This window comes from Scyliorhinus canicula, chromosome 12, assembly GCF_902713615.1.
Source record: "Scyliorhinus canicula chromosome 12, sScyCan1.1, whole genome shotgun sequence".
Classification (NCBI taxonomy): Eukaryota; Metazoa; Chordata; class Chondrichthyes; order Carcharhiniformes; family Scyliorhinidae; genus Scyliorhinus; species Scyliorhinus canicula.
Genome location: NC_052157.1, coordinates 13746800 through 13771073, shown reverse-complemented (window position 1 = coordinate 13771073; position 24274 = coordinate 13746800). Strand labels below are relative to the sequence as shown.

Genomic DNA, 24274 nt, shown 5'->3' with positions numbered 1-24274 from the left:
AATGCTCAGTTGATTAGCCTAATGAATAGCTGAACAATACGGCAGATCCTGTCTTACTGACTCAATAAAAGCAATATTAAAATTAGTATAGTCCACAGGTTAGAGGAGATAAAAACTGGCCAGGTTTCTGGTTTCTAATTCTTAAGGCATGTTCAAAGTACGGAGAGGATTGGGCTCAACTCTGATTCTCTCCGACAGGATTCACTTATCTGAGCTCTCTGCTGAAGAGCAGTCACACAGGCAAGGTATTAAAATACTGCTGATATCCGCAGAATTATAGAGAAGAAAATAGTCAGGAAAAGAATTGTGGGGGGGGGGGGGGGGGGGGGGGGAGAGAAAGAAAACAGTGGGGGTGGTAGCTGAGGATATTATAGAATCATAGAATTTGCAATGCAGAAGGAGGCCATTCGGCCCATCGAGTCTGCACCAGCGCTTGATAAGAGCACCCTACCCAAGCCCACACCCCTACCCTAACCCAGTAACCCCAGCCAAATTTTTTGGACACTAAAGGGCAATTTAGGATGGCCAATCCACCTAAACTGCACATATTTGGACTGTGGGAGGATACTGGAGCACCCGGGGGGAACCCACGCAGACATGGGGAAAACGTGCAGTCTACGCACAGTGACCCAAGCCGGGAATCGAACCTGGGGCCCTGGAGCTGTGAAGCAACTGTGCTACCATGCTGCCCCTATCTGGAGCATAAAAATATATTTTTAAAAAGAGTTAAGTATCTTTTCACACAGAGGATGGTGAGTGTCTGGAATGATCTGCCCGGCGCAGTCATAGAGGCAGGTACAATTTTGTCTTTTAAAAAGCATTTAGAAAGTTATATGGGAAAGCTGGGCAGAGAGGATATGGGCCAAATGTGGACAATTGGGATGAGCTTAGTGGTAAAAACTGGGTAGCATGGACAAGTTGGGCTGAAGGGCCTGTTTCATGTTGTAAACTTCCATCAATTAAAACACAATACTTAATATACTGTAACCGAACAAAATTTTAATTATTAACACCTCTTTAAGTGGACAGTGATGTGATTCAGCCAATATCTCCTGGTATATGTCTCTCCTTGGTCTAGCTGCTAAGTTCCACCCGGCATATTTCAGAATAGAGTTGAAAAACATCCCAATAACCCCAGTATCAATATCACACATTAGCATGTAGTGCTTTGTGAGGAAGCAAGGGCAAAATCTGCAACACAGAGGAAAAGAGATGACAGTGACTTCTTACAAAACAAGAACAGCAAGAGGCTTCTTTTAACTTTTCCCATTTAATAATTGTCCCAACTCTCGATCGAATGTATAAATAAAGGAATAGAACGATAGCAAAGGCATTTGTTCTTGCTGCGTATTTGCCAAAACTGTAACCATCAAAGTTAACTATGAGTGTGACCGGTATCTTATATGCAAAAACAATGCTTAAAAGCAGACATTTCAGAACCACTGGAAGACAGGGAGAAGAGAAAGATCATTTATAAAGCCAAATAAACACATCAATAGAGCTTCCTGGATTTAAGGCATACAGGTCTAGTAAAGAGAGACTAAATGAAAATGAAATGAAAATCACTTATTGTCACGAGTAGGCTTCAATGAAGTTACTGTGAAAAGCCCCTAGTCGCCACATTCCGGCGCCTATCCGGGGAGGCTGGTACGGGAATCGAACCGTGCTGCTGGCCTGCTTGGTCTGCTGTAAAAGCCAGCGATTTAGCCGAGTGAGCTAAACCAGCTCACCAGCTCATATAAACATATTGGAAAATTAACATACGCAATTTTAAAAAATACATTTTCACATACATATCAGCACCAAGGTTCACCCAAAGGTAGGAAAGTAGGGATTTTGGGGAAGGATTTTGTACTCGCGGGCTGAATGGATGATGAGGCAGAAATCAATAAATAAAAACTTGGGAATGCACTCAAGGTACCATAACCTACAAGATCAGGAGGATGGGGTTGGATTGCACACTCGTTTGCAGCTAGCATTCACACGATGGGCCAAATGGCCCCCTTTTGTCTGTTTTGAACGGCTTTGCAAAGAATATTTTTATTTTGAAAAAAGGACAACTGGCACATTTGCATTGAAGCAATTGATATGCTTTATGTTTCATATATTTGAACCTCCCATCCCAGAAAAGGGAAAATTAAAGAGAATAAAAGAAATGGGTAAGTCAAAGTGAGAGATGTAAAAGAAAGCATTTTCCTGATTTTATTTTAGATAGCCACTGATACAGTCAAGCATATAACCTAAATGACTCCCATACATTTACATAGTTCATCACTTGATTTTTTCTTATAATAAAACTGGATGACCTGGTCTCTTGTAACATTATTGCTTTTTAAAGTCGCATCTGCCAAAAAGTAGGACAATACAGAAAATACAATAAACTACATAAAACACTCTCCACTAGATCTACCTATAAAATGCTTTCCAGATCAACTGATGGACTAAGTTTCAAGTACTTAAACCATTTCGGAGTCTGAAAGGTAATACTAAAATCCTCAATAAATTGCTGTATGTCACACTCTAGCCAAATAATATTTTATTAAATAACCCATTGCATCTCGGGTAAGGGGCAGTGTGCAAAACACGCATCAGGATCAAGGGAAAGTTAGGGCCTAATATTGTACGGTGATACAAATAGAATAGAGTTAACATAAGAGAAGTGAAGTTAAGAAATGGCAGGGCAGCTCAATCACGTAGAATGAGGATCCCGTATTATGTGTGAAGTCATGGACGACCATGTGGGCAAGAAGTGCAGCCAGCTGCAGGAATTATAATAGTATTTATCACAAGTAGGCTTACATTAGCACTGCAATGAAGTTACTGTGAAAATCCCCTAGTCACCACACTCCAGCGCTTATTCGGGTACACATAGGGAGAATTCAGAATGTCCAATTCACCTAATAAGCACGTCCTTTGGGACTTGTGGGAGGAAACTGAAGCACTCGGAGGAAACCCACGCAGACACAGGGGACAATTGCAGACTCTTAGCTTTGGGTTTCAGTGGCTGGAGTAACTGGCGCATCCATGAGGCAGAGAGCCAAGTATATAGCACTTTCAGAGAAATGGTCACACCGCAGTTCAAGGACCTAGAGGCAGAGAGGGAAAGGTGACCAGCAGACAGTCCAAGAGAACTAGGCAGGTAGTGCCAGAGTTCCCTGAGATCCCACTCAGAAATCGGTTTTCTTTTGGAAGCTGGTGAGGAAGCTGGTTCTTCAAAGTGCAGTCAGAGTAGTTTGGAGACATCACAAGCGGCTCAGCTATACAGGAGTGGAGGAAGAAGGGAAGAGCAATTGTGATAGGGGATTTATTAGTTAGAGGAAAGACATGACTCCAGAATTGTATGTTGCCTCTCTGGTGCAAGGGACAAGGATATCACAGAATGGCTGCAGGATATTCTTCTAGGCAGAGGGTAAACAGCCAGAGGTTGCGCTCCACAGTGGAACAAATTACTTATGTAGGAAGGGAGTGCGGTGCCTGCAATCTGAATTTAGTGAGTTAGGCAGAAAACTAGCAAGCTGGAACTCTAATGTAGAAATCTCTGGATCAAACCCAGTGCCATGCGAAAGTGATCACAGAAATAGGAGGATAAGGCAAGAGGATAAGCCAGGTGAACGTGTGGCTGGAAAGATGGTGCAGGAGGGAGGGTTTTAGATTCCTGGAACACTGGGACTGGCTCTGGGAGAGATGGCACCTGTACAGGCTGGACGGGTAGCACTTGAACAGAGCTGGGACTGAGTTCCTTGCGGAGCGTTTTGTTCTTGCTGTTGAGAGGGCTTTAAACTAAGTTGGCAGGGATGTGGGAACCAAGAGGAAATATTGGAGTAGAATACCAGTATGCACAAAATACTGTGAAGGGGAATAAAGTACAAGTATAGAGAACAGTAAGTTAATGGGCGGGATTCTCCCATGCCGTGCCGTATAGGAGAATCGGCGTTCGGGCCATTATTTCCCGTGACACCGGCAGGCAATTCTCTGAGCGCGGAAACGGCAGAGTCCCACCGGCGCCGTTCACACCTGCTCGCAGTCGGCGGGAACCGGGAACTCTGCGCGTAGGGTCGGGGGTGCCTGTTGGGGGAGGCCGCCTCCGATGGGGTCTGGCCTGCGATCGGGGTCCACAGATCGGCGGGCCGGCCTCTCCAACCCCGGCCCTATTTTATTACGCGGCCGGCCCCTGAAACCCGACGCATGTTGCGTCAGGGCCGACGCGATGAAGAAGTCCCCCGCGCATTCGCCAGTTGGTGCAGCCCAACTGCGCATGCGCTGGTTGGCGTGGCGCCACTGCGCATTCGCGGGTTAGCGCCGCACCCCAGTGCGCGCCAGGTGGTGAGGCTGGAGTGGCGTGAACCACTCCAGCACCAGAATCGCTAGTGCCCACGCCCGTTTCGCGCCGTCATGAAACGCGACAGCGTTCACGGTGGCACGGACACTCTGTCCCACGATCGGAGAATCGCAGCCAATAAGTGAGGTTGAGGTAAAGCAGAAAATAATGTTGTCCAAATAAAGGTTACTGAAGGCACAAAATATAGTAAATAAGACTGGGGAGTTACAGGTACAGATTGTGCTGGGGAAATGTGTTGTTGTGGCAAAAGCAGAGACCTGGTTCAAAAAAGGGCAGGGTTGCTGTTAGATATTCCTGGATGCAAGGTGTCCAGAAAAGATAGGAAAGAAAGGGGAAGGGGTGGCGGTATTGGTTAGGGTTATGAAGGCACAAAATATAGTAAATAAGACTGGGGAGTTACAGGTACAGATTGTGCTGGGGAAATGTGTTGTTGTGGCAAAAGCAGAGACCTGGTTCAAAAAAGGGCAGGGTTGCTGTTAGATATTCCTGGATGCAAGGTGTCCAGAAAAGATAGGAAAGAAAGGGGAAGGGGTGGCGGTATTGGTTAGGGAGAGCATTGCAGTGCTGGAGAAATAGGATGTCCCAGAGGAATCAAGGACAGAATCAATTTGGCTCAGGCTAAGGAAGAAAAAAAAGCAATTACATTGCTCGGTGTGGTCAATAAACCCCAAATAGAAAGAAGGATGTAGAACAAATCTGCAGAGAAATGAAACATTTGTTTTTAAGTTTCGAGTACCCAATTAATTTCTTCCAATTAAGGGGCAATTTAGCGTAGCCAATCCACCTATCCTGTACATCTTTAGGTTGTGGGGACGAGACACATGCAGATATGGGGAGTATGTGAAAATTCCACACGGACAGTGACCCAGGGCCGGGATCAAACCTGGGTCCTTGGTGCCGTGAGGCAGCAGTGCTAACCACTGTGCCACCATGCCGCCCCCCCCAGAGATGCAAACATGATAGAGTAGTTATAATGGGGAACTTTAATTACCAAAAATGTGTAGTGACAGTGGTAGCGTAAAGGACAATGAGGGGCAAACATTCCTAAATTGTGTTCAGAAACAATTTCTTTTTTTAAAAATATTTTTATTTTTCCACATTTTCTCCCGAATTTACACCCACCAACAATAAACAATAATCAGCAACAATTATGTCAATCCCCATAACAATCACAATGATCCCATCTTCCCACCAACCCCCAAACAACAGCCCACATGTTTACATAAACAAATGACAAAAAGGAATCAGGGATAACCCATAGATACGCTTAATACACACAGCCCCCCTCCCCCCAACCCTCCCACCCATCCCCCCAACTAATGTTCGATGTTATCCAGTTCTTGAAAGTGCCTAATGAATAATGCCCACAACTTGTAGAACCCCTCTGTCCTTCCCCTCAGTTCAAACGTAACCTTCTCAAGGGTCAATTATTCCAACAGGTCCCCCGCCACGCCAGGGTGTTTTCCATCCCAGCAGGATTCGCCTTCGGACAATCAACGATGCAAAGGCTACGATATCTGCCTCCGCTCCCGTTTCCAACCCTGGCTGGTCCGACACCCCGAATATGGCCTCCTGGGGACCCGGGTCCAGTTTCATGTGCACCACCTTGGAAATTACCCAAAAAATCTCCTTCTAGTAATTCTCTAGTTTTGGACAGGACCAAAATGTATGAATGTGATTAGCGCCCGCAGCCCCCCCCCCCCCCCCCCCCCCAGCAATGCTCACACACATCTTCTACTCCTTCAAAGAATCGGCTCATCCTCGCCCTCATGAGGTGTGCTCTGTATACCACCTTCAGCTGTATCAGCCCCAACCTCGCACGCGAGGTGGAGGCATTTACTCTCCAGAGCACCTCACACCAGACCCTCTCCTCTTTAACCTCTCCCAACTCTTCCTCCCACTTTGCTTTGATCCCTTCCAGTGGTGCCTTATCCTCTTCCAAAATAGCTCCGTACACCGCTGACCCTACCCCCTTCTCCAGTCCCCTTGTCGTCAGCACCTCCTCCAGAAATCTGCAGGCCGGTTCCTCCAGGAAGCTCTGTATCTCCTTCCTGGCAAAATCCTGAACCTGAATGTATCTAAACATTTCTCCCTGCTCCAGCCCATACTTCGCTTCCAGCTCCCTCAATCCTGCAAACCGACCCCGAAGAAACAAATCTTTTAGCGTCTTAATCCCCTTCTCTTCCCATTTCCAAAAACTTCCATCCCACCTCCCTGGCTCAAATCTGTAGTTCCCCCAAATCGACATTTCCCTTGACCCTGCCCCTAACCCGAAATGTTGGCGAAACTGCCTCCACATTTTCAATGAAGCTATTATTACCGGACTCCCTGAGTATTTCCTCCGGAGTTATCGGGAGCGGCGCTGCTGCTAATGCTTTCAGTCCCGACCCCCTGCACAAACTCTCCTCCATTCTGACCCACTGGGAATCAACCCCTCTGACCCAGCTCCGCACCTTCTCCACATTCACCGCCCAGTAGTAGTACATCAGGTTCGGGAGACCCAAACCCCCTGCCTGCCTTCCCCTCTGTAGCAGCACCTTTCTCACTCTGGCCACCTTCCCTCCCCTCAATCTCCCTGAAAAAAGCCTTTGGCAGGAAAATCAGTAGGCATTGAAAAATAAACAGAAATCGGGGCAACACATTACATAAACAGAAATCGGGGCAACACATTATCAGAAACAATTTCTTTTTTTTTAAACAGACAATTTTATTGAGGTATTTTTGGCATTGTAAACAGTAACAATATGCATTAGTGTGCAGATACCAATTATAAAAAACATAGTGCAAATAACAGTACCACTCTTGCAGATAGACCCGCCTATTCTTCCCCCCCTACTCTACACTATTCTACCCCCCCACCCCTGCTGACGATTAGTTCCCCGCGAAGAAGTCGATGAATGGTTGCCACCTCCGGGCGAACCCAGATAGTGATCCTCGTAAGGTGAACTTGATATTTTCCAAGCCGAGAAAGCTTGCCATGTCCGACAGCCATACTTCGGTCTTTGGAGGCTTTGAGTCCCTCCAGGCCAACAGTATCCGTCGCTGGGCTATCAGGGAAGCAAAGGCCACAACGTCGGCCTCTATCCCCTCCTGTACTCCAGGGTCTTCCGACACCCAAAAATCGCCACCTCTGGACTCATCGCCACCCTTGTTTTCAGTACCCGGGATATGACGTCCGCAAATTCCTGCCAGTATCCCCTGAGTTTTGGACGCGCCCAGAACATGTGGACATGGTTCGCTGGTCCTCCCCCACATCTAGCACACTTGTCCTCCAGCCCAAAGAATTTGCTCATCCGGGCCACCGTCATGTGGGCCCGGTGAACCACCTGGAACTGAATCAGACCGAGCCTAGCACATGTTGCGGTTCCATTTACCCTCCTCAGAGCGTCTGCCTATACACCTCCCACCAACTCCCCACCAAGCTCCTCCTCCCACTTAAGTTTCAGTTCCTCGGTCCCTGTGTCCTCCGCTCCCATAAGCTCCTTATAAATATCCTGGATCCCCCTTGGTGGAAGGCGTGGAAAGGACGGGACCTGTCTACGTACGAAATCCCGCACCTGCAAGTACCGAAAGTCATTCCCCCTCGCCAGCCCCAACTTCTCCTCCAGCGCCCTCATGTTCATGAAGCTCCCTGCCAGGAACAAGTCGCCCATCCTTCCCACCCCCGCCCTCCGCGACGGTCAAAACCTGCCATCCATCTTCCCCGGGACAAATCGGTATTTGTCACATATTGGGGTCCAGACCGACGCTCCCACTTCCCCCGCATGCTTCTTCCATTGGCCCCAAATCCACAAAGCCGCCACCACTACAGGGCTGGTGGAGTACCTGGCCGGTGGAAATGGCAGGGGAGCCGTGACCTGGTGCCAAGCTGGTGCCCCTGCACGAAGCAGCCTCCACCCGCTCCCAAACCGACCCCGTACCCACCATCCATTTCCTTATCATGGCTATGTTAGCCGCCCAGTAGTAGTTGCTGAGGTTCAGCAATGCCAGCCCCACCTCGCTACGGTTCCGTTACAGCATCCCCCCTTTACCCGCGAGGACTTGCCCGACCAAACAAATCCCAGGATGATTCTATTGATTCTTTTAAAGTAGGACCGCGGAATGAAAATAGGGAGACACTGAAAAATAAACAGGAACCTTGGGAGGATCATCATCTTCACTGTCTGTACTCTCCCCGCTAGTGACAGCGGGAGTGCATCCCACCTCCGAAACTCGCTCCTTATTTGCTCCACCAGCCTGGACAAGTTCAACCTATGCATCTTACCCCAGTCGCGCGCCATTTGTATCCCTAGATACCTACAACTTTCCCCAACCAGCCTAAATGGTAGCTCCCTCAGCCTATTCTCCTGACCCCTCGCCTGCACCACAAACATCTCGCTTTTTGCCATGTTCAATTTGTAGCCCGAAAACTGGCCAAACTCCCCAAGGATTTCCATAACCCCTTCCATCCCTGCCGCTGGATCTGACACATACAAAAGCAGGTCGTCCGCGTAGAGCGAGACCTTGTGTTCTATCTTCCCCCCCCGACCATTCCCTTCCATCCCCCTACCGCTCTCAGAGCAATTGCCAGCAGTTCTATGGCCAACGCAAACCGCAGTGGAGAGAGGGGGCATCCCTGTCTTGTCCCGCGGTGTAGTATAAAATACTCAGAGGTCGTCCTGTTCGTCCTTACACTAGCCTCCGGGGCCTGATATAGCAGTTTAACCCAGTCCACAAAGCCCTCTCCAAACCCAAACCGTCCCCAGCACCTCCCATAAATAGTCCCACTCCACCCGGTCAAAAGCCTTTTCGGCATCCATTGCCACCACTACCTCCACCTCTCTGCCCTCCGGGGGCATCATAATCACATTGAGTAGCCTTCTTAGATTGGGTACTAGCTGCCTGTCCTTAACAAACCCCGTTTGGTCCTCCACAATCACGTCCGGTACGCAGTCTTTGATTCTGGACGCCAGGATCTTGGCCAGCAGTTTAGCGTCTACATTAATCAGGGAGATTGGCCTATACGACCCACAGACCTCCGGATCCTTATCCCGTTTTAATATCAGCGAGATGGTGGCTTGCGACATCGTCGGGGGTAACACCCCATTGTCCCTCACCTCGTTAAACACCCTAACCAGCACCGGCCCCAGTATACCCGCAAACTTTTTGTAGAACGCCACTGGATACCCGTCCGGCCCCGGGGCTTTACCCGACTGCATGGCCTTCAGGCCCCCCATTACTTCTTCAGCTCTAATCGGGGCCCCCAGCCCCTCTACCATCCCCCTGCCCACCTTTGGGAAGGTCAGCCCATCTAAGAAGCACCTCATCCCCTCCAGCCCCGTGGGGGGTTCCGAGGTATACAGCTTACTGTAAAAGTCCCTGAATACCCTGATCAGTTCCCCTCTCACCACCGCCTTCAGCGCCTTCCAGAGCACCGCTGCTGAGACTTCCCCTGTAACGTTGACCTGCAGGTAGTCCTGCATGCATTTCCCCACTCTCTCACACACCCTTTCCTCTGCCAATAATCCCACCCCTAAGCTCCATTTTGGGCGCTGATAACTTTCTTTGCAGACCAGCAGGTCGACCCAATGTGGAGCATGGTCCGAAATAGTGATCGGCGAGTATTCAGTATCCCTCACCCCCTCCAAAAAGTCCCTACTCCTAATAAAGAAGTCAATACGAGAATAAACCTTGTGAACATGTGAATAGAAAGAGCACTCCTTCCCCGTCGGCCGGCTGACTCTCCATGGGTCTACCCCCCAGAAACAATTTCTACAGCAGTCTGTGTCTGGCCCAATAAGAAAGGATGCTCTGTTCTTGTTTTTGGTTCTTAGAAATGAAGTGGGCAAAGTTGATCAAGTGTCAGCGATTATTGTATTGTAAGTTTTAGGATGATAATAGACAATCCAGATTAATAATCATTAACTGGGGGACAGCTGACTTCAATGGGCAAGAACAGAGCTGGGACGGTTAAATGGGACATAAAGTTGGAAGGAAAAACTGTCGTTGAATAATTTTTTTTTCGTTCATGGGATGTGGGCGTCGCAGGCTGTGCCAGGCTTATTGCCAACCCCAATTGCCATTGAGGGGCAGTTAAGAATCAACCACATTGCTGTGGGTCTGGAGTCACATATAGGCCAGACAGGTAAGGATGGCAGATTTCCTTCCTAAAGGACATTATAATAATAATATTATAATAATCTTTATCGTCACAAGTAGGCTTACATTAACACTGCAATGAAGTTACTGTGAAAAGCCCCAAGTCGCCACATTCCGGCGCCTGTTCGGGTACACAGAGGGAGAATTCAGAACGTCCAATTCACCTAACAAGCACGTCTTTCGGGACTTATGGGAGGAAACCCAGGCAGACGGGGGAGAACGTGCAGACTCCGCACTGACAGTGGCCCAAGCCGGAAATCGAATCATAGACCCTGGCGCTGTGAAGCAAATGTGCTAACCATAGCTATTTGAATATAAACAATGTGCAGGGGTAAAGGGGAGGGGGGGGGGGGGGGGGGGGGGGGGGGGGGGGGGGGGAGAAGAGAGAAGGTGGAGGAATAGCACTACATCACAATTCTCGCTTGGAGAGCGGGTGCAGAAACGATGGGCCAAATGGTCTCCCTCTGGGCCATAGCCATTCTGTGATTCTTTGATCTTCCCTTTCTTTGTTCTCCACAGTTGAATTGATTACACAGATCAGAAGACAATGAGGAAATAATGAGGGGACATGGACGCATGGTTCAAATTACAGGAAGTTAATATGTGCATTTGCAATTTGATATATACATACAATATGCATGTATAAACACGCATATAAACATGCATGCAGATTTACCTCTTTATAAGTGTTTCCACAATGTGAACGACCCACAAATAATTGGGCAGATCCAGGTCATACTTGAACAGCAGACTGATGTATATATTGCCAATGGAAGAGAAGGGCTGATATTCGGTACTAAGTCTGGAAAATTCTATGACCACCAAAGCACTCCTCAGGCAGCAGCAAAGTATGATGCGTGGAAAGTGGTCAGATTCCTTGAAGTGCAAGTGGGCATCGTGGATCTACAAAAAAAATTCCAAGGCTTCAGACAGAATGAGAAGCATCCAGGTTTTCAGTATCTATTTACTTTGAATAAATGTTTTAAGCTTTACATTATTGTACACTTATTAATAAAATATATTCCACACCCTCCCATACCACAGATTTGGAATGTGAAGCTTTGATATTAATTTTCTCAGACATGGTGCAACCAGGATTTATTATATTGTAGATATTGGTATCAATACCAAAACCATAACCATGAAGAAAAAAACATGCAAGCTAATGCTTTAACATTGTTTGATAGCTTTATCCCGGTCATGTGAGAATACCTTTAAGAAATGGGTGTTTAAGAAATGTATCTTTACGAAATGGGTGTTTATCAGTGATGTCAGAGTGTGGGTGGAGCTGGGCTGTCTGTCAGCTTTTTACTTTTGTTTTAGACTGTTTGCTGCAGGGTGTGTTTTAGTTTCATTTTCAGAGCTGGATAGCTGCAGTCACAGCCAGAAGGGGTATTAGTCTCTCTCTCTCTGTAATCTAAAAACTGTAAATCGATCCTTTGGCGATTTAAAACTAATAACTGCTCTCAGTAGTGACTTTAACCTGATGTGCTTCTGTTTTAAAGTTTTTTAAAAGTCTTATGAATGTTATAAGGACAGCTTAAGCATTACTTAGTGTGGTATTCTTTGGGGGTTGGATTTGAATTAATGGTTGCTAAGATGTTCACTGTACGTTTTAAAAAAGGTTAACTTGAGTTCATAGAATAAACATTGTTTTGCTTTAAAAAATACTTTTCCATTTCTGCTGTACCACACCTGTCGAGTGGGCCATGTGCTCCCCATACCACAATCTATTAAAAGTTGTGGGTCAGGTGAACTCCATGATACACTGTGGGGTTCTCTAAACCCTGGCCCACAACAATCTCCATTAATTGCTTACAGCACAAGTCGTCATCATCAGATCTGTAGTACCAGTATTTTGTCCTTGTGTTATACGGTTTAAAATGTTTATTTTTTTTTAAAATTGATCATGAGATGTAAGCATCGCTGACAAGGCCAGCAATTATTATCCATCCTGAATTATTCTCGAGGTGATGGTGAGCCGCTTTCTTGAATCACTGCATTATTGTGTACGTTTACCGACAGTGCTGTTAGGGAGATACCTCCAGGATTTTGACCCAGTGACTGGGTCCAAGATGGACCCAGTTCCAAGTCAGGATGCCTTGTGGCATGGAATTAGGAGGTGGGGGCATTCCCATGCATCTGCTACATTTGTTCTACTTTATGACACAGGCCGCAAGTTTGGACTGGATTGGATTGGATTGGATTTGTTTATTGTCACGTGTACCGAGGTACAGTGAAAAGTATTTTTCTGCAAGCAGCTCAACAGATCATTCAGTACATGGAAGAAAAGGGAATTAAACAAAATTCAAGAAAATACATGAGAATATATAATAGGGCAACACAAGATATACAATGTAATGACATAAGAACCGGCATCGGATGAAGCATACAGGGTGTAGTGTTAATGAGGTCAGTCAATAAGAGGGTCATTTAGGAGTCTGGTGACAGTGGGGAAGAAGCTGTTTTTGAGTTTACAAGATTCTGTCAAATGAGCCTTGGCGAGTTGCTTCAGTGCATCTTGTAGATGGTATACGCTGCTGGCACTGTGCATGGGTGGTAGAGAGCGCGAATGTTAAAGGTGCTGGGGTGCTGATCAAGCAGGTTCTTTTTTCCTGGATATTGACAAGTTTCTTGAATGTTGTTGGAGCTGCATTCAACCAGGCAAATGGAAAGTATTCTATCACATTCCTGACTTGTGCTTTGTGGATGGTAAATGGGCTTTGTGGAATCAATGAGTTATTTGCTGCACAATTCCCAGCTTAAGGCCTGCTCTTAAAGACACAGTATTTATATTGCTGGTCCAGTTAAGGTTCTGATCAATGGTAACCTCAGGATGTTGATGGTAGGGGATTCAGCAATGCCAATGAATGTCAAAGGAAAAATAGTGAAATTCTCTCAAGAGAGAGAGTCAATGTCTGACACTTGTATGGCACCCATGTTATTTGCCACGCATCAGACCAGACCAGAATGTTGCCCAGGTCTTGCTGCATGCTGGTATGGACTGCTAGAGTGTCTGGAGCTTCAAATGGTACTGAACAGTACATGATTATCAGCGAAGATCCACACTTCTGACTTTTATGATGGAGAGAAGATCGCTGAAGATGTTCGGGGAAATGACTCTGAAGAACTCTTGCAGTAATGTCCAGGTAGTGCTGAAATTTTAAATTTTATTCTTTAATTTGCCTCCAACAACCACATTCATCTTTTTTTTTTGTTATAATTCCAAATGTTGGGACATTTTCTCCGATTGTCAGGATTTCATGCATGCTAGGGCTTCTGGATACCCCACTTGGTGGAATACTGCCTTGATGTAAACTCTTATTGTACCAAACAAACAAAACCCAAGTTTCAAAGGACAAAATCTGTAATTGCATTGCTGGACATTTTAAATATTTGTAATACGGTAGCACAGTGGTTAACACTGTTGCTTCACAGCGCCAGGGACCCCGGGTTCGATTCCCGGCTTGGGTCACTGTCTGTTCGGAGCCTGCACGTTCTCCCCGTGTCTGCGTGGGTTTCCTCTGTGCGCTCCAGTTTCCGCCCACAAATCCCGAAAGACGTGCTTGTTCGGTGAATTGGACATTCTGAATTCTCCTTCTGTGTACCCGAACAGATGCCGGAGTGTGGCGACTAGGGGATTTTCACAGTAACTTCACTGCAGTGTTAATGCAAGTTTACTTGTGACAATAATAAAGATTATTATTATAAAACCTTCACATCCCTGTTACAATTTATTGAAAACCTAATGAGAAAAAAGATAGTGTAACTGCATCAAAATATCAAATATCTACCATCATGCTTTACCAACATCTAATAATGGAGGAAAATGGTCATCAGCTTCACTGGTTCTAATGTTACTTAAAATGTTCAGTATCAGTCTGTTAAAACAAGAGATACATGTTGTTGACTCCGAGCGAGCTAAACAGCTCTTGACTGTCATGTTCTGCTTCTCTCTGGAAACTCCAGGCTGGGCCACAAGATGGAGCATCATGCAGTCTTCAGAGGAATACAAAAGATGGCACAATCAGAACAGAATCCAAGACTTCTGAGCTGATCAACAAGCAGCAACAAGAGCATCCGTGGAGAAATGTGAGCCAGACTTAGTCAGAAAATAATGACCCCCTGGTTTGTTGACAGTTCTTCAAGGCAGCTTTGTTGAATGTTATCCCTCTCTAATACATAAACAAGATAAACATATAAGAATCCCTACCATGTGGAAAGAGGCCATTCGGTCCATTGAATCTACACCAACCTCCGAAAGAGCACTCTACCTAAACTGAAGGCCACAATTGAACAATGTAGAGCTTCAAGTTACTGAACAAAGAATAAATAGCACTGTACCACTTAAGCCTCAAGTTATAAAGTATGACTCAACATTAGCAGGTGATTAATCTTTCAGAAACCCACCACTTTCAACTATCACAATCACACCACACTGTCTTACAGTGTCACTTATATATGTAAAGGTATACTGTGAGACAGGAGGTTTAGTTTAGCATTATTTGATACAGGTGTACAGCAATCCTTTACCCGAACAGTATACATCCTGGACAGTCAGAAACTATCTCCAGTCCAGGATAGCAACAGTTCTTCAAATTACCTTTCCAGATTAAAGAGGATACAGTCCATTAAAAACGAAATGGGAAAATAGAGGAACTGGAGGGAAAATTACATTTTAAAAGTAAAATATTTATACCTCCACTTGTGCTCCAGGCCGCAAGCCACGTCCACAATTTACTACTTGTTGGTAGGCCACACAAAGACCAAATTTTCCATCCAACTCATAAAGGCCTGCTGTAATGTTTAATACCTTACTTATCATACCCTAAAGCAAAAAAAAAAGAGAAATTAATAGACGAGTCAATACTCCACTTACACAATCTTCCCAAGCAATACACAGTTACAACGATCCAAGGAACAGGGCACAAGTTGACACCTGCAACTTGCTCTATCATTGAAAAGCATAGGCAAAAAGAGCCCAAGTATTTCCATACACAGGAATCTATGGGCAATTCTGGCAAGCAGTTACTCTCAGTGGCTGCATCTTCCAATAACCAATTTCACAATAGTGCCGAAGGAGCCATGGATGCAATTCAATCAGCACATTCCCAGCTTTGGCGTCAGAAAATCAAAATCAATATCTTAAAGAGGAGGTCTCATTCCCCCAAGAAACATATTCACTCCCTCCTCTCCATGTATATTTGCACTAAGCAAAACATTTAACAGGGCTCTCCTCACACTTCAGATGGTTAAGGCATGTACATTGGAGCAGCACACACCAGTAAAGTTCCATTCTGATCTTTGCTCACTGGTGTGTCAATCACCAGCAGCAGAGGCAGATATTGGATGTGTGCCTCAGCACTCTTGAATTACGAGGAGAAAAACTGGTTAGGATTCTCACTTTGAACAGCTGTCTGGCACCCACTGCTGTGCCTGCATATCTGAGCACAATAAGGCAGCATTGGGCTCAATTGTGATATTCCCCAGAGTTCCCATTGTCCAGGCACAAATTGAGAGGTGTTCTCAAAGGCACCAAAGAGTTAACTACTTGAGCAGGCTAAGGCAGGGGCAAAGCAGCAAACAAAAACAAGTACACCTCTCCTACAAAGATTCCTCACTTCTTCAGGTTAGGTTCACACTCCATGACTACTAGATTTTAAAAGTCAAATTAAGACAAAGCTCAAAACACCAAACAAAAATAATATAAGATACAATTCAATAGTCAAAAGATTTCCATTCAAAAAAACAGAAGTTAAATTCCTACAGTCGAATGACTTTATCCAAGGGATCATAGACGACATCACTTTGAAAAGACTCCCAAAAAATCTATTTTATGACCTTCGGATTATTCAATCCCCGTATTCATAACCAACACAAAATACTAAGTACTCACACGATAAGAGCATATTTTGGACTCTCTGCTCTCAAACACTTCTTCTATGGTGTTTTGATTCGACCAGTCCGTAAAAGATTTATTTTGGGAAGATTCTTCTTTAGAATCAAGTGAGGTTAGCTCATGATTAACGGTCTCCTTCATATCTGAAACACGCACAAGTTCTACCAGTGTTTGTTCTTTCACAGACACCTCATTATAAAGGTAGAAGTCAGAAGACGATGACACGACAAACATCTTATAACTGGTGCCCTGAAGGCTGGAAACGAAAACCTTTGTTACCACATATTGTTTTGAAACTTCTAAGCAATGGTGCCACATTAGTTTGGTTGGAACCTAAAATAAGAAATAATTGGGGCATTTAGGCTGAAACATCAAGATTTCTATATTGTTACAGCATATAATAATCAGAACAATGAACAAATGATTAGAAAAACTGATGTGTGCAAGAGCTGACCTTTCAACAGCAAACATGTGAAATTATGAGAATTTGTTGTCTATAAAAAGGAAATCTGCTGCATTCTATATTTTCTAATAAGCCTTGACCTTCTCAGTTCATTTTAAAGGATTATTCGAGCACTCAAAGTTGTAAGAGGTAGGGAGGTACAAACATCCACCAGATGGTGCTGTCAGGCATATACTGTATCAATTCTACACAATGTCACAAAAGTCAGAGGTGCCTCCATGCTATTTTACTCAAAGAAGAATAGACCGAAGAAAATCAAATTAAAGCCAAGGAAAGTACACAGATTCACAAAATGGAGTCAATGATTACTCGGTTTCGTGGAGAAGATTGCAGAATTACTGCAAGCCGATCAGTTCAATTTACAGTTGCTGTCTAGAGACTCACAGTTGTTGCACTAAATAGCATAATTTAGGTGATGATTATAGGCCCCGTTTAATATTACATCTGCAGGGAAGACAAAGATCTGCCAAGCATTCTGCTAAGCTAATATGTTTGGATCGAAGTCTGGCTATGCAATATTTGTAACAAATAAAACAAAATGTTTGTGTAGAGGTCCTATGGCAACACTTTGAAGCGTATTAATCTATTTAAAATAGATGAAATGACTTCATAAATAACTTCAGCAAGCTTATTAACTCCTTATTAAAGAAACTGGATAACAGATTGATAGAAATCTGATAAATTTGGTGAACCCTGGCACTTCCTTGAAGGTCTTCAAAATGGGAAGCCTATGGTTAAAGCAAATCACTGCACAAAGTGACAAAACAGCAAATGTCAATTGATTAGCATTCCATACAATAAAACAAGAGTTTATTTCAGATTTGAGGCCAATTACCATACTATTAAAAAGTAGCTCACATTTTTGTTTAAAAACACACCTGAACTACAACTGGAAGACACGTATCAGTTTCAAAGGAGCTGAGAAAGAAGAAGAAGAAGGTTTTTCCTCGGACACTTAAAATCGGACTGAGACGACGGAGTTCTCCAGCTATGTTCAGCTTCACCTTATGGCAACGAAACCTTGACAAGATCAGAATACAATTACTGTCACTTACCATCCATAACAGAGGGTTGCAACACAGCAAAAGGCAATCAATATCTTCCTAAGAGATGGTGACAAGTGACGAGGTCAACGATCGGTCATGTGATTCCATGAGTGAAGATATTGATCACTACACACCACTGAGTCATGCATATTTATACAGCATGCTATACACATAACTGTTCAAAAAGATGAATCCCTTGCAAGTCTCAAGGCACCAATATTTCCCCAGTCTTCAGACCACTTCGCTGGCAGTCAAAAAGTATTCAAGTAATCCTATCAATCAACCTGAACAGTTCATAACATCAATGATCTATTGACTACCCCCATTTTCTAGCTGTTACCTCACATTTACTAAGCACGTGACAAGTAGAGATTAAAGCTGGAGAGCTATTGTTTTAGCAGGTTGGAATGCATATTAGTGTGCACATTATACTGTACCTCAGAATCAAACATGGTTCCAGGTAAAAGAATCTCTCTCCCAATGAAAGGTCAGGCGTCTCAGGGGCGGGATGGGAGATTTTGTGTTTAACACTGCAGCTGAGAGCAAATCCTTTGCTTCCCTTGTCACAGATGTAGTTATAAATAAACTGTCTCATTCATGTAGTCATTCAGAAAAACAGAACTTGAAGATGGCTGGTAAAGAGAGACATATTGAAGCTTTTCATCTTGCACTCAGCAGAGACGAAAAGCTTCAACAGGTCTCTTTTTCAGCAATGTCTCATTCATCTCATTTCATTTTACAATTGGGCCATTGTCAATTTGGAGCCAGTATAGATCAGCAAGAATGGGGGTGATGGGTGAGCAGGATTCAGTGCCCATTAGAATATGGATAGCAGAGTATGGAGAAGTTCAATTTATGCAGTGGAGGATGAGAAGAAGCCAGTTGGAGAAGAATTGGTATAGTCAAATCTGGAGGTGACCAAACAAAAAAAAAAAAAAATCACAAATGAGGGTTTCAGTAGCAGATAGGTTGTGGTTGCGGCAGAGTGAGGAAGTGTTACATAGAGGGAAGTAGACAATCTCTGTGATCGTGAGGATATGGCAGCACAAGGAGGAGACGCATATTTTTTAAAAATTTGCAAAAGGGCCTCAAATGAAACAAGTTGTAAATATCTGAGACGGGGAGGGGGACCAGAATCAGTGGTGAAGAAATTGAGTTTGTGGAGGGGGCCATAGACAGTCAGCTCAGTCTTCCTGATGTTGAACTTAAGGAAATTTGAATTAATTAAATATGAATTGGTATTATGATAAAACTGAGCCTTTATTTTTAATACAATATTTCCAGACCACAAAGCCGGCTTGCTAAACTACTTTTGAATACGTCAAACACCCATTCATTTACTACAGCTCCGCCTTCAACACCATAATCCCAGCCAAGCTCATATCAAAACTCCAAAACCTAGGACTTGGCTCCTCCCTCTGCAATTGGATCTTCGACTTCTTGTCCCACATACCATAAATAAATAAATAAAGGATAAATAACAACACCTCCTCCATCATAGTCCTCAATAGCAAGGCCCTGTAAGGCCCCCTATTGTACTCACTATAGGCATATGACTGTGTGGCAAATTTTGGCTCCCACTCCATCTACAAGTTTGCTGACGACACGACCGTATTGGGTCAAATCTCGAACAACGATGAGTCAGAGTACAGAAGGGAGATAGAGAACCTAGTGACGTGGTGTAATGACAACAATCTTTCGCTCAATGCCAGCAAAACTAAGGAGCTTGTCATAGACTTCAGGAAGCAAAGTATCGTACACGTCCCTATCTGCATCAATCGTGCAGAGGTGGAGATGGTTAACAGCTTCAAATTCCTAGGTGTGCACATCACCAATAATCTGCCCTGATCCACCCACATCGACACTACAACCAAGAAAGCACAACAGCACCTTCTCTTCCTCAAGAAATTAAGGAATTGCGGGATGTCCACATTGACTCTGGCCAATTTTTGCAGATGCAGCATAGAAAGCATCCCATCTGGTTGCATCACAGCCTGGTATGGCAACTGCTTGTCACAAGACCGTAAGAAACTACAGAGAGTCGTCAACATAGCCCAGTCCATCACATGACCCGGTTTCCCATCCATTGACTCTGTCTACACCTCCTGCTGCCTGGATTGTTCTACAACTGGATTGTCCTCCAATTCCTTCCATCGGGCAAGAGATACAAAAGTCTGAGAACACGCATTAGCGGGTTCAAAACCAGTTTCTTCCACTGTTACCCGACTCCTGAATAATCCTCTTATGGACTGAACTGATCTCTCCTCATATTTTCTCTACTGAGTAGTACTACACTACGTATGCTTCACCCGAAGTCTGTGCCTATGTATTTACATTGTGTATTTATCGCATATCCTATGTTTGTATGGAACGATCTGCCGAGATTGTACGCTGAACAATATTTTTCACTGTCCCTCGGTAGATGTGACTAATAAATCAAATCAAAATAAATTATTCACCGGCTTCAGGACAGACAACAGTGGTTAGAATTAGCAAAGTGCTCCTTTGCATTCCACAAGTGCCTTTTAAAAAAAAAAATAGGCTTCATCAGGTTAATATCTACACCAGACTTCATTTTGGGCAAAAGATTTTGAAATTTAAATATCAGTTGATAACGTTATTGGTACAATTTAATAAATTTAAAGGTACATTTTCAAAAACATTTGCTAATGACCACAGAATGTCTTGAATATTTAAACGCAAATGTTTTTTGTTTTAGGGATTAAATGCAAAATTCATCCTGCTTAAGTATTTTGATTACTTTAGTTTTGCAATACTGTGAGGTCTTGATCTTAGCAAGACAAACAGTTATCTCTAAGTTCACTGCCTACTAAACCTTTCATCCTTGAGCTCCAATATTTAGCTGTGAGTCAGGTTCCATTAGGAAGTGGGGCTTCAGATTTTTGCTTTCGATAGTCTATCTTGTTTTTTAAAAAGTTGAAAAATGTGTGGATCTTGTCTATACAAATTAGGAATTATTAATATTTTAAGAATCACATTTAAATATTGGCTCAGGCACATATTCTCACTTCACTCTCCTGTACAGAATTTTGATTTGATTTATTATTGTCACATGTATTAGTATACAGCAAAGAGTATTGTTTCTTGCATGCTGTACAAACAATGCATACCGTACATAGGGAAGGAAGGAGAGACTGCAGAATATAATGTTAGTTATAGCAAGGTGTAGAGAAAAGATCAACTTAATACGAGGTAGGTCCATTCAACAGTCTGATGGCAGTAGGGAGGAAGCTATTCTTGAGTCGGTTGGTACGTGACCTCAAACTTTGGTATCTTTTCCTGACGGGAGAAGGTGGAAGAGACTATGTCCAGGGTGCGTGTGGTCCTTAATTATGCTGGCTGCCTTTCTGAGGCAGCAGGAATTATAGATAGAGTCAACGGATGAGAGGCTGGTTTGCGTGAAATACTGAATACTTTACTTAGGACAAGTTATTAGTTGCTCTGACAACATCAAATTGAAGAGAAACGACACAAAACATAAGCCTTTTAAGCCAAAAAAAAGCATTCTTTTGAAATCAACCAGACAAAATAAATAATTACATAGGCTTTAATACAGGAAAACATGAACAAAATCACAATTTCTCCAAATTAAAAGGAAATAAAAATGTAGCATTTCTTAACTATAAAAACTGTAATTAAACATCTTTCAATAAGTATGTCCTACCCTTTGTCCAGGAGATGGATTGCCGAGTCTGGCAGTAAAACATTTAATGTGCTTGATACCAAAAGGCTTCCAATGAACAATTTTGGAAACACAGGAAATGGTGCTTCGATTATTTCAAGATAGCCAGCTTCGGTCCCAGTGGGTCTCCAAACGGTACCACTCTGTGGAATATAACTCCAGCTTGGAAACAGTACTAAATGCCCCAACCACCGAGCATCCAGTTTGATAATCTAACCAAAAATTACAATATAAAAGAAAAGACAAAAGATAAATAACATTGTTTTGAATTTGCATATCACAATAAAGTTCCATATAAAATAAATCACAAATAAATTGCACGCTAAGGAGAATTACTAATTGAAAAAGTTAATTTTCCCACATTATTATTATTTGAAAATATGTTTAAAGAAAATCTGGCTGTGGGGCCATCTAAACTAAACGTGGAATGTTTTTTAGTTTTCCATGACAGCAATTTATTGATCCAGCAGGTCAAGTAGTTCTGCAGAAGTCCACTGCCACTTATGCAGGTCTGATATTTAACCTACGACCAGGCGACTAGCAGGAATTGGGCTGCCAAGATAGTATTTTAAGCTGGAAATGATCAATATAAATGCACTAAAAGTCAGATTATTTAAGGAGGCCTTTTCATTTTTTGCTAATTTCCACTATGGGATAATGGGTCTCCTCCATTAGGGTACAGTTATTAATAAGACTTTTGATTTTGTTAGGATAGTGAAATTCACTTGTAGTGATCACCCTGAACGTGCTTTTTCTATCACATTGATACATTTCTCATTAGTTGTACTGATCAGGCATGTACTGGAAACCTAACCCTCGTCCTCGCCCCACCCTCATGCAGAATGCACTTCATTATTATTCTGAGCCTAAAACTGGAATTGAGTAGAATGCTCATGCACCAACTTCTGGCGAGTAGCACCAAATGGCAGTTTCAAATCGATGATCAGTAAGTTGAGCAGGAGTTCCAAAGTATTCACCCCCACGTGCCTTTCAGTATCTGGGCAGTATTGCAGATATACAGCAGCTGGCTAAACTGCATTGAAGAGTACTATTGATTTGCATTTTAAGCAGCTGTGCAGAAATCTTGTGTACAACAGCGATTTCAGCTTAGGAACACTCCCTTAGGAATGTTCAGCATAGGAACACTGTGGAACTGTCAATTCTGATTTGGTGACCTATCGAATTTGATAATTCTAACCAGCTTCCACTCCCTTAAAAACTGCATTTTTATTAGAAACTGTGGAACAATTTCATATAAATATGTATCTAGTTTGATGTGCAGTAAGAAGTCTTACAACACCAGGTTAAAGTCCAACAGGTTTGTTTCAAACACGAGCTTTCGGAGCACTGCTCCTTCCTCAGGTGAATCTCCAGCATCTCCACATCATAGTTTGATGTGCACCTCGATATAAATAAAAAATGGATTCTGAAGAAACTGTGATTCTACATTAATTTCACCCAACCTGTTAAATTCTGAATAAATTCTTTGAAGTTGGCCAATTTCCACTCCCGACAGCAAATAACGCTGTCACTTTCCACTGTGCCATTTGAGTAAACTAGTTACAAAGCACCAAAACTAGTCAGTTAAACTTGTCTGTACGTTTATCAATTTCAGTTTACCTCACAAGGGATAAATCCATTCTTGTCCTGCAAGTACAAGTTACCACCACTCTGCTGTTCTCCACTCTCTGTAGCACTTGGAGTAATAGAGATCTTGTCTGTCAGGACACCACATAGCAGCAGGGTTGTGCGACTAAGCACTTTGTGACCGACCAGAAATCTCTCTTCATGCAGGGTCCAATGCTTAAAGTGACTCGTGCTCCATGTTAACTGGCTACAACATGGGGTCTTTTGCTGAGACTGAAGTTCCGTGAGGGATATAAATCTGCAACATAATCATCTTCAATTATTTGGCAGAAAGATGGAGCGTATATGAACTCCAACCATGCTAAATGAACAGATAATCAACATAACAATGACATGTAACTAGTGACAACTGAAATATCGAACGTTCTGGAAATACAATATAATTCTGTCAATATCAGACATAAATGGCCATCAGAATGCTTAAATTTCTTTCAACGGTCACTGAATTAACCAGCATGTCAGGGGCTTGAAAATACACAAAGATAATTACTGCTAACAGCTAATTACTGCTAACAGGGACCATCAGCCCATCTAATTCATCCTCGCACAGAAATCTATTGTCGCTTCATCATGATATTTAACTGCCAGGTGAATGATTTCACTGTTTTGGGTTCCATGGTTCTCATTGGAAGGTTGTGGAACATCATGAAAATAATAGTTTGCATTCGTAGATCACCTTAAATTTAGTAAAACGTCCCAAAGCGCTTCACAGGGACCACTAATCAAGCAAATCTGATGCCGAGTCACATATGGTTGGATTAGGGCAGGTTACAAAAAGCTTGGTCAAAAGCACAGGTTTTAATGAATGTCTTAAAGAAGGAGAGGGCTGGATCCAGATCTTGAGGCATTATGTTTTATAAGTACTGGAACAGAGTGAACACTATACTGTTCCCGAGCAGAATACTGTTTCAATTTGTATATTAGTTATTGACATTCCCAGAAACATTGTATTCGCAAGACGACAAGAAATAATAGGAATAGACCACCCAGTCCATGGAGCCTGCTCTGCCATTCAATACGGGCATGGCTGATATTGGGC

The 24274-nt window shown here is 43.5% G+C and overlaps 1 protein-coding gene across 5 annotated transcripts in view; it reads right to left on the bottom strand.

Annotated features, from left to right (window-relative positions):
- Nucleotides 1–24274, bottom strand: part of ctc1 (CTS telomere maintenance complex component 1) — a 119881-nt gene that overhangs the window by 70073 nt on the left and 25534 nt on the right. For all 5 annotated transcript variants that reach the window (XR_005462532.1, XM_038813642.1, XM_038813639.1 and 2 more), the window contains exons 3-9: nt 23209–23473; nt 21571–21800; nt 17718–17859; nt 16374–16709; nt 15177–15305; nt 11154–11380; nt 1014–1191 (exon numbers count right to left, since the gene is read on the bottom strand). Coding sequence is in view for 4 of the 5 variants with exons in the window: in XM_038813642.1 (XP_038669570.1) it covers nt 1014–1191; nt 11154–11380; nt 15177–15305; nt 16374–16709; nt 17718–17859; nt 21571–21800; nt 23209–23473 (1507 nt within the window). In the remaining variant the exon portion in view is untranslated. The remainder of the gene's footprint in view (nt 1–1013; nt 1192–11153; nt 11381–15176; nt 15306–16373; nt 16710–17717; nt 17860–21570; nt 21801–23208; nt 23474–24274) is intronic.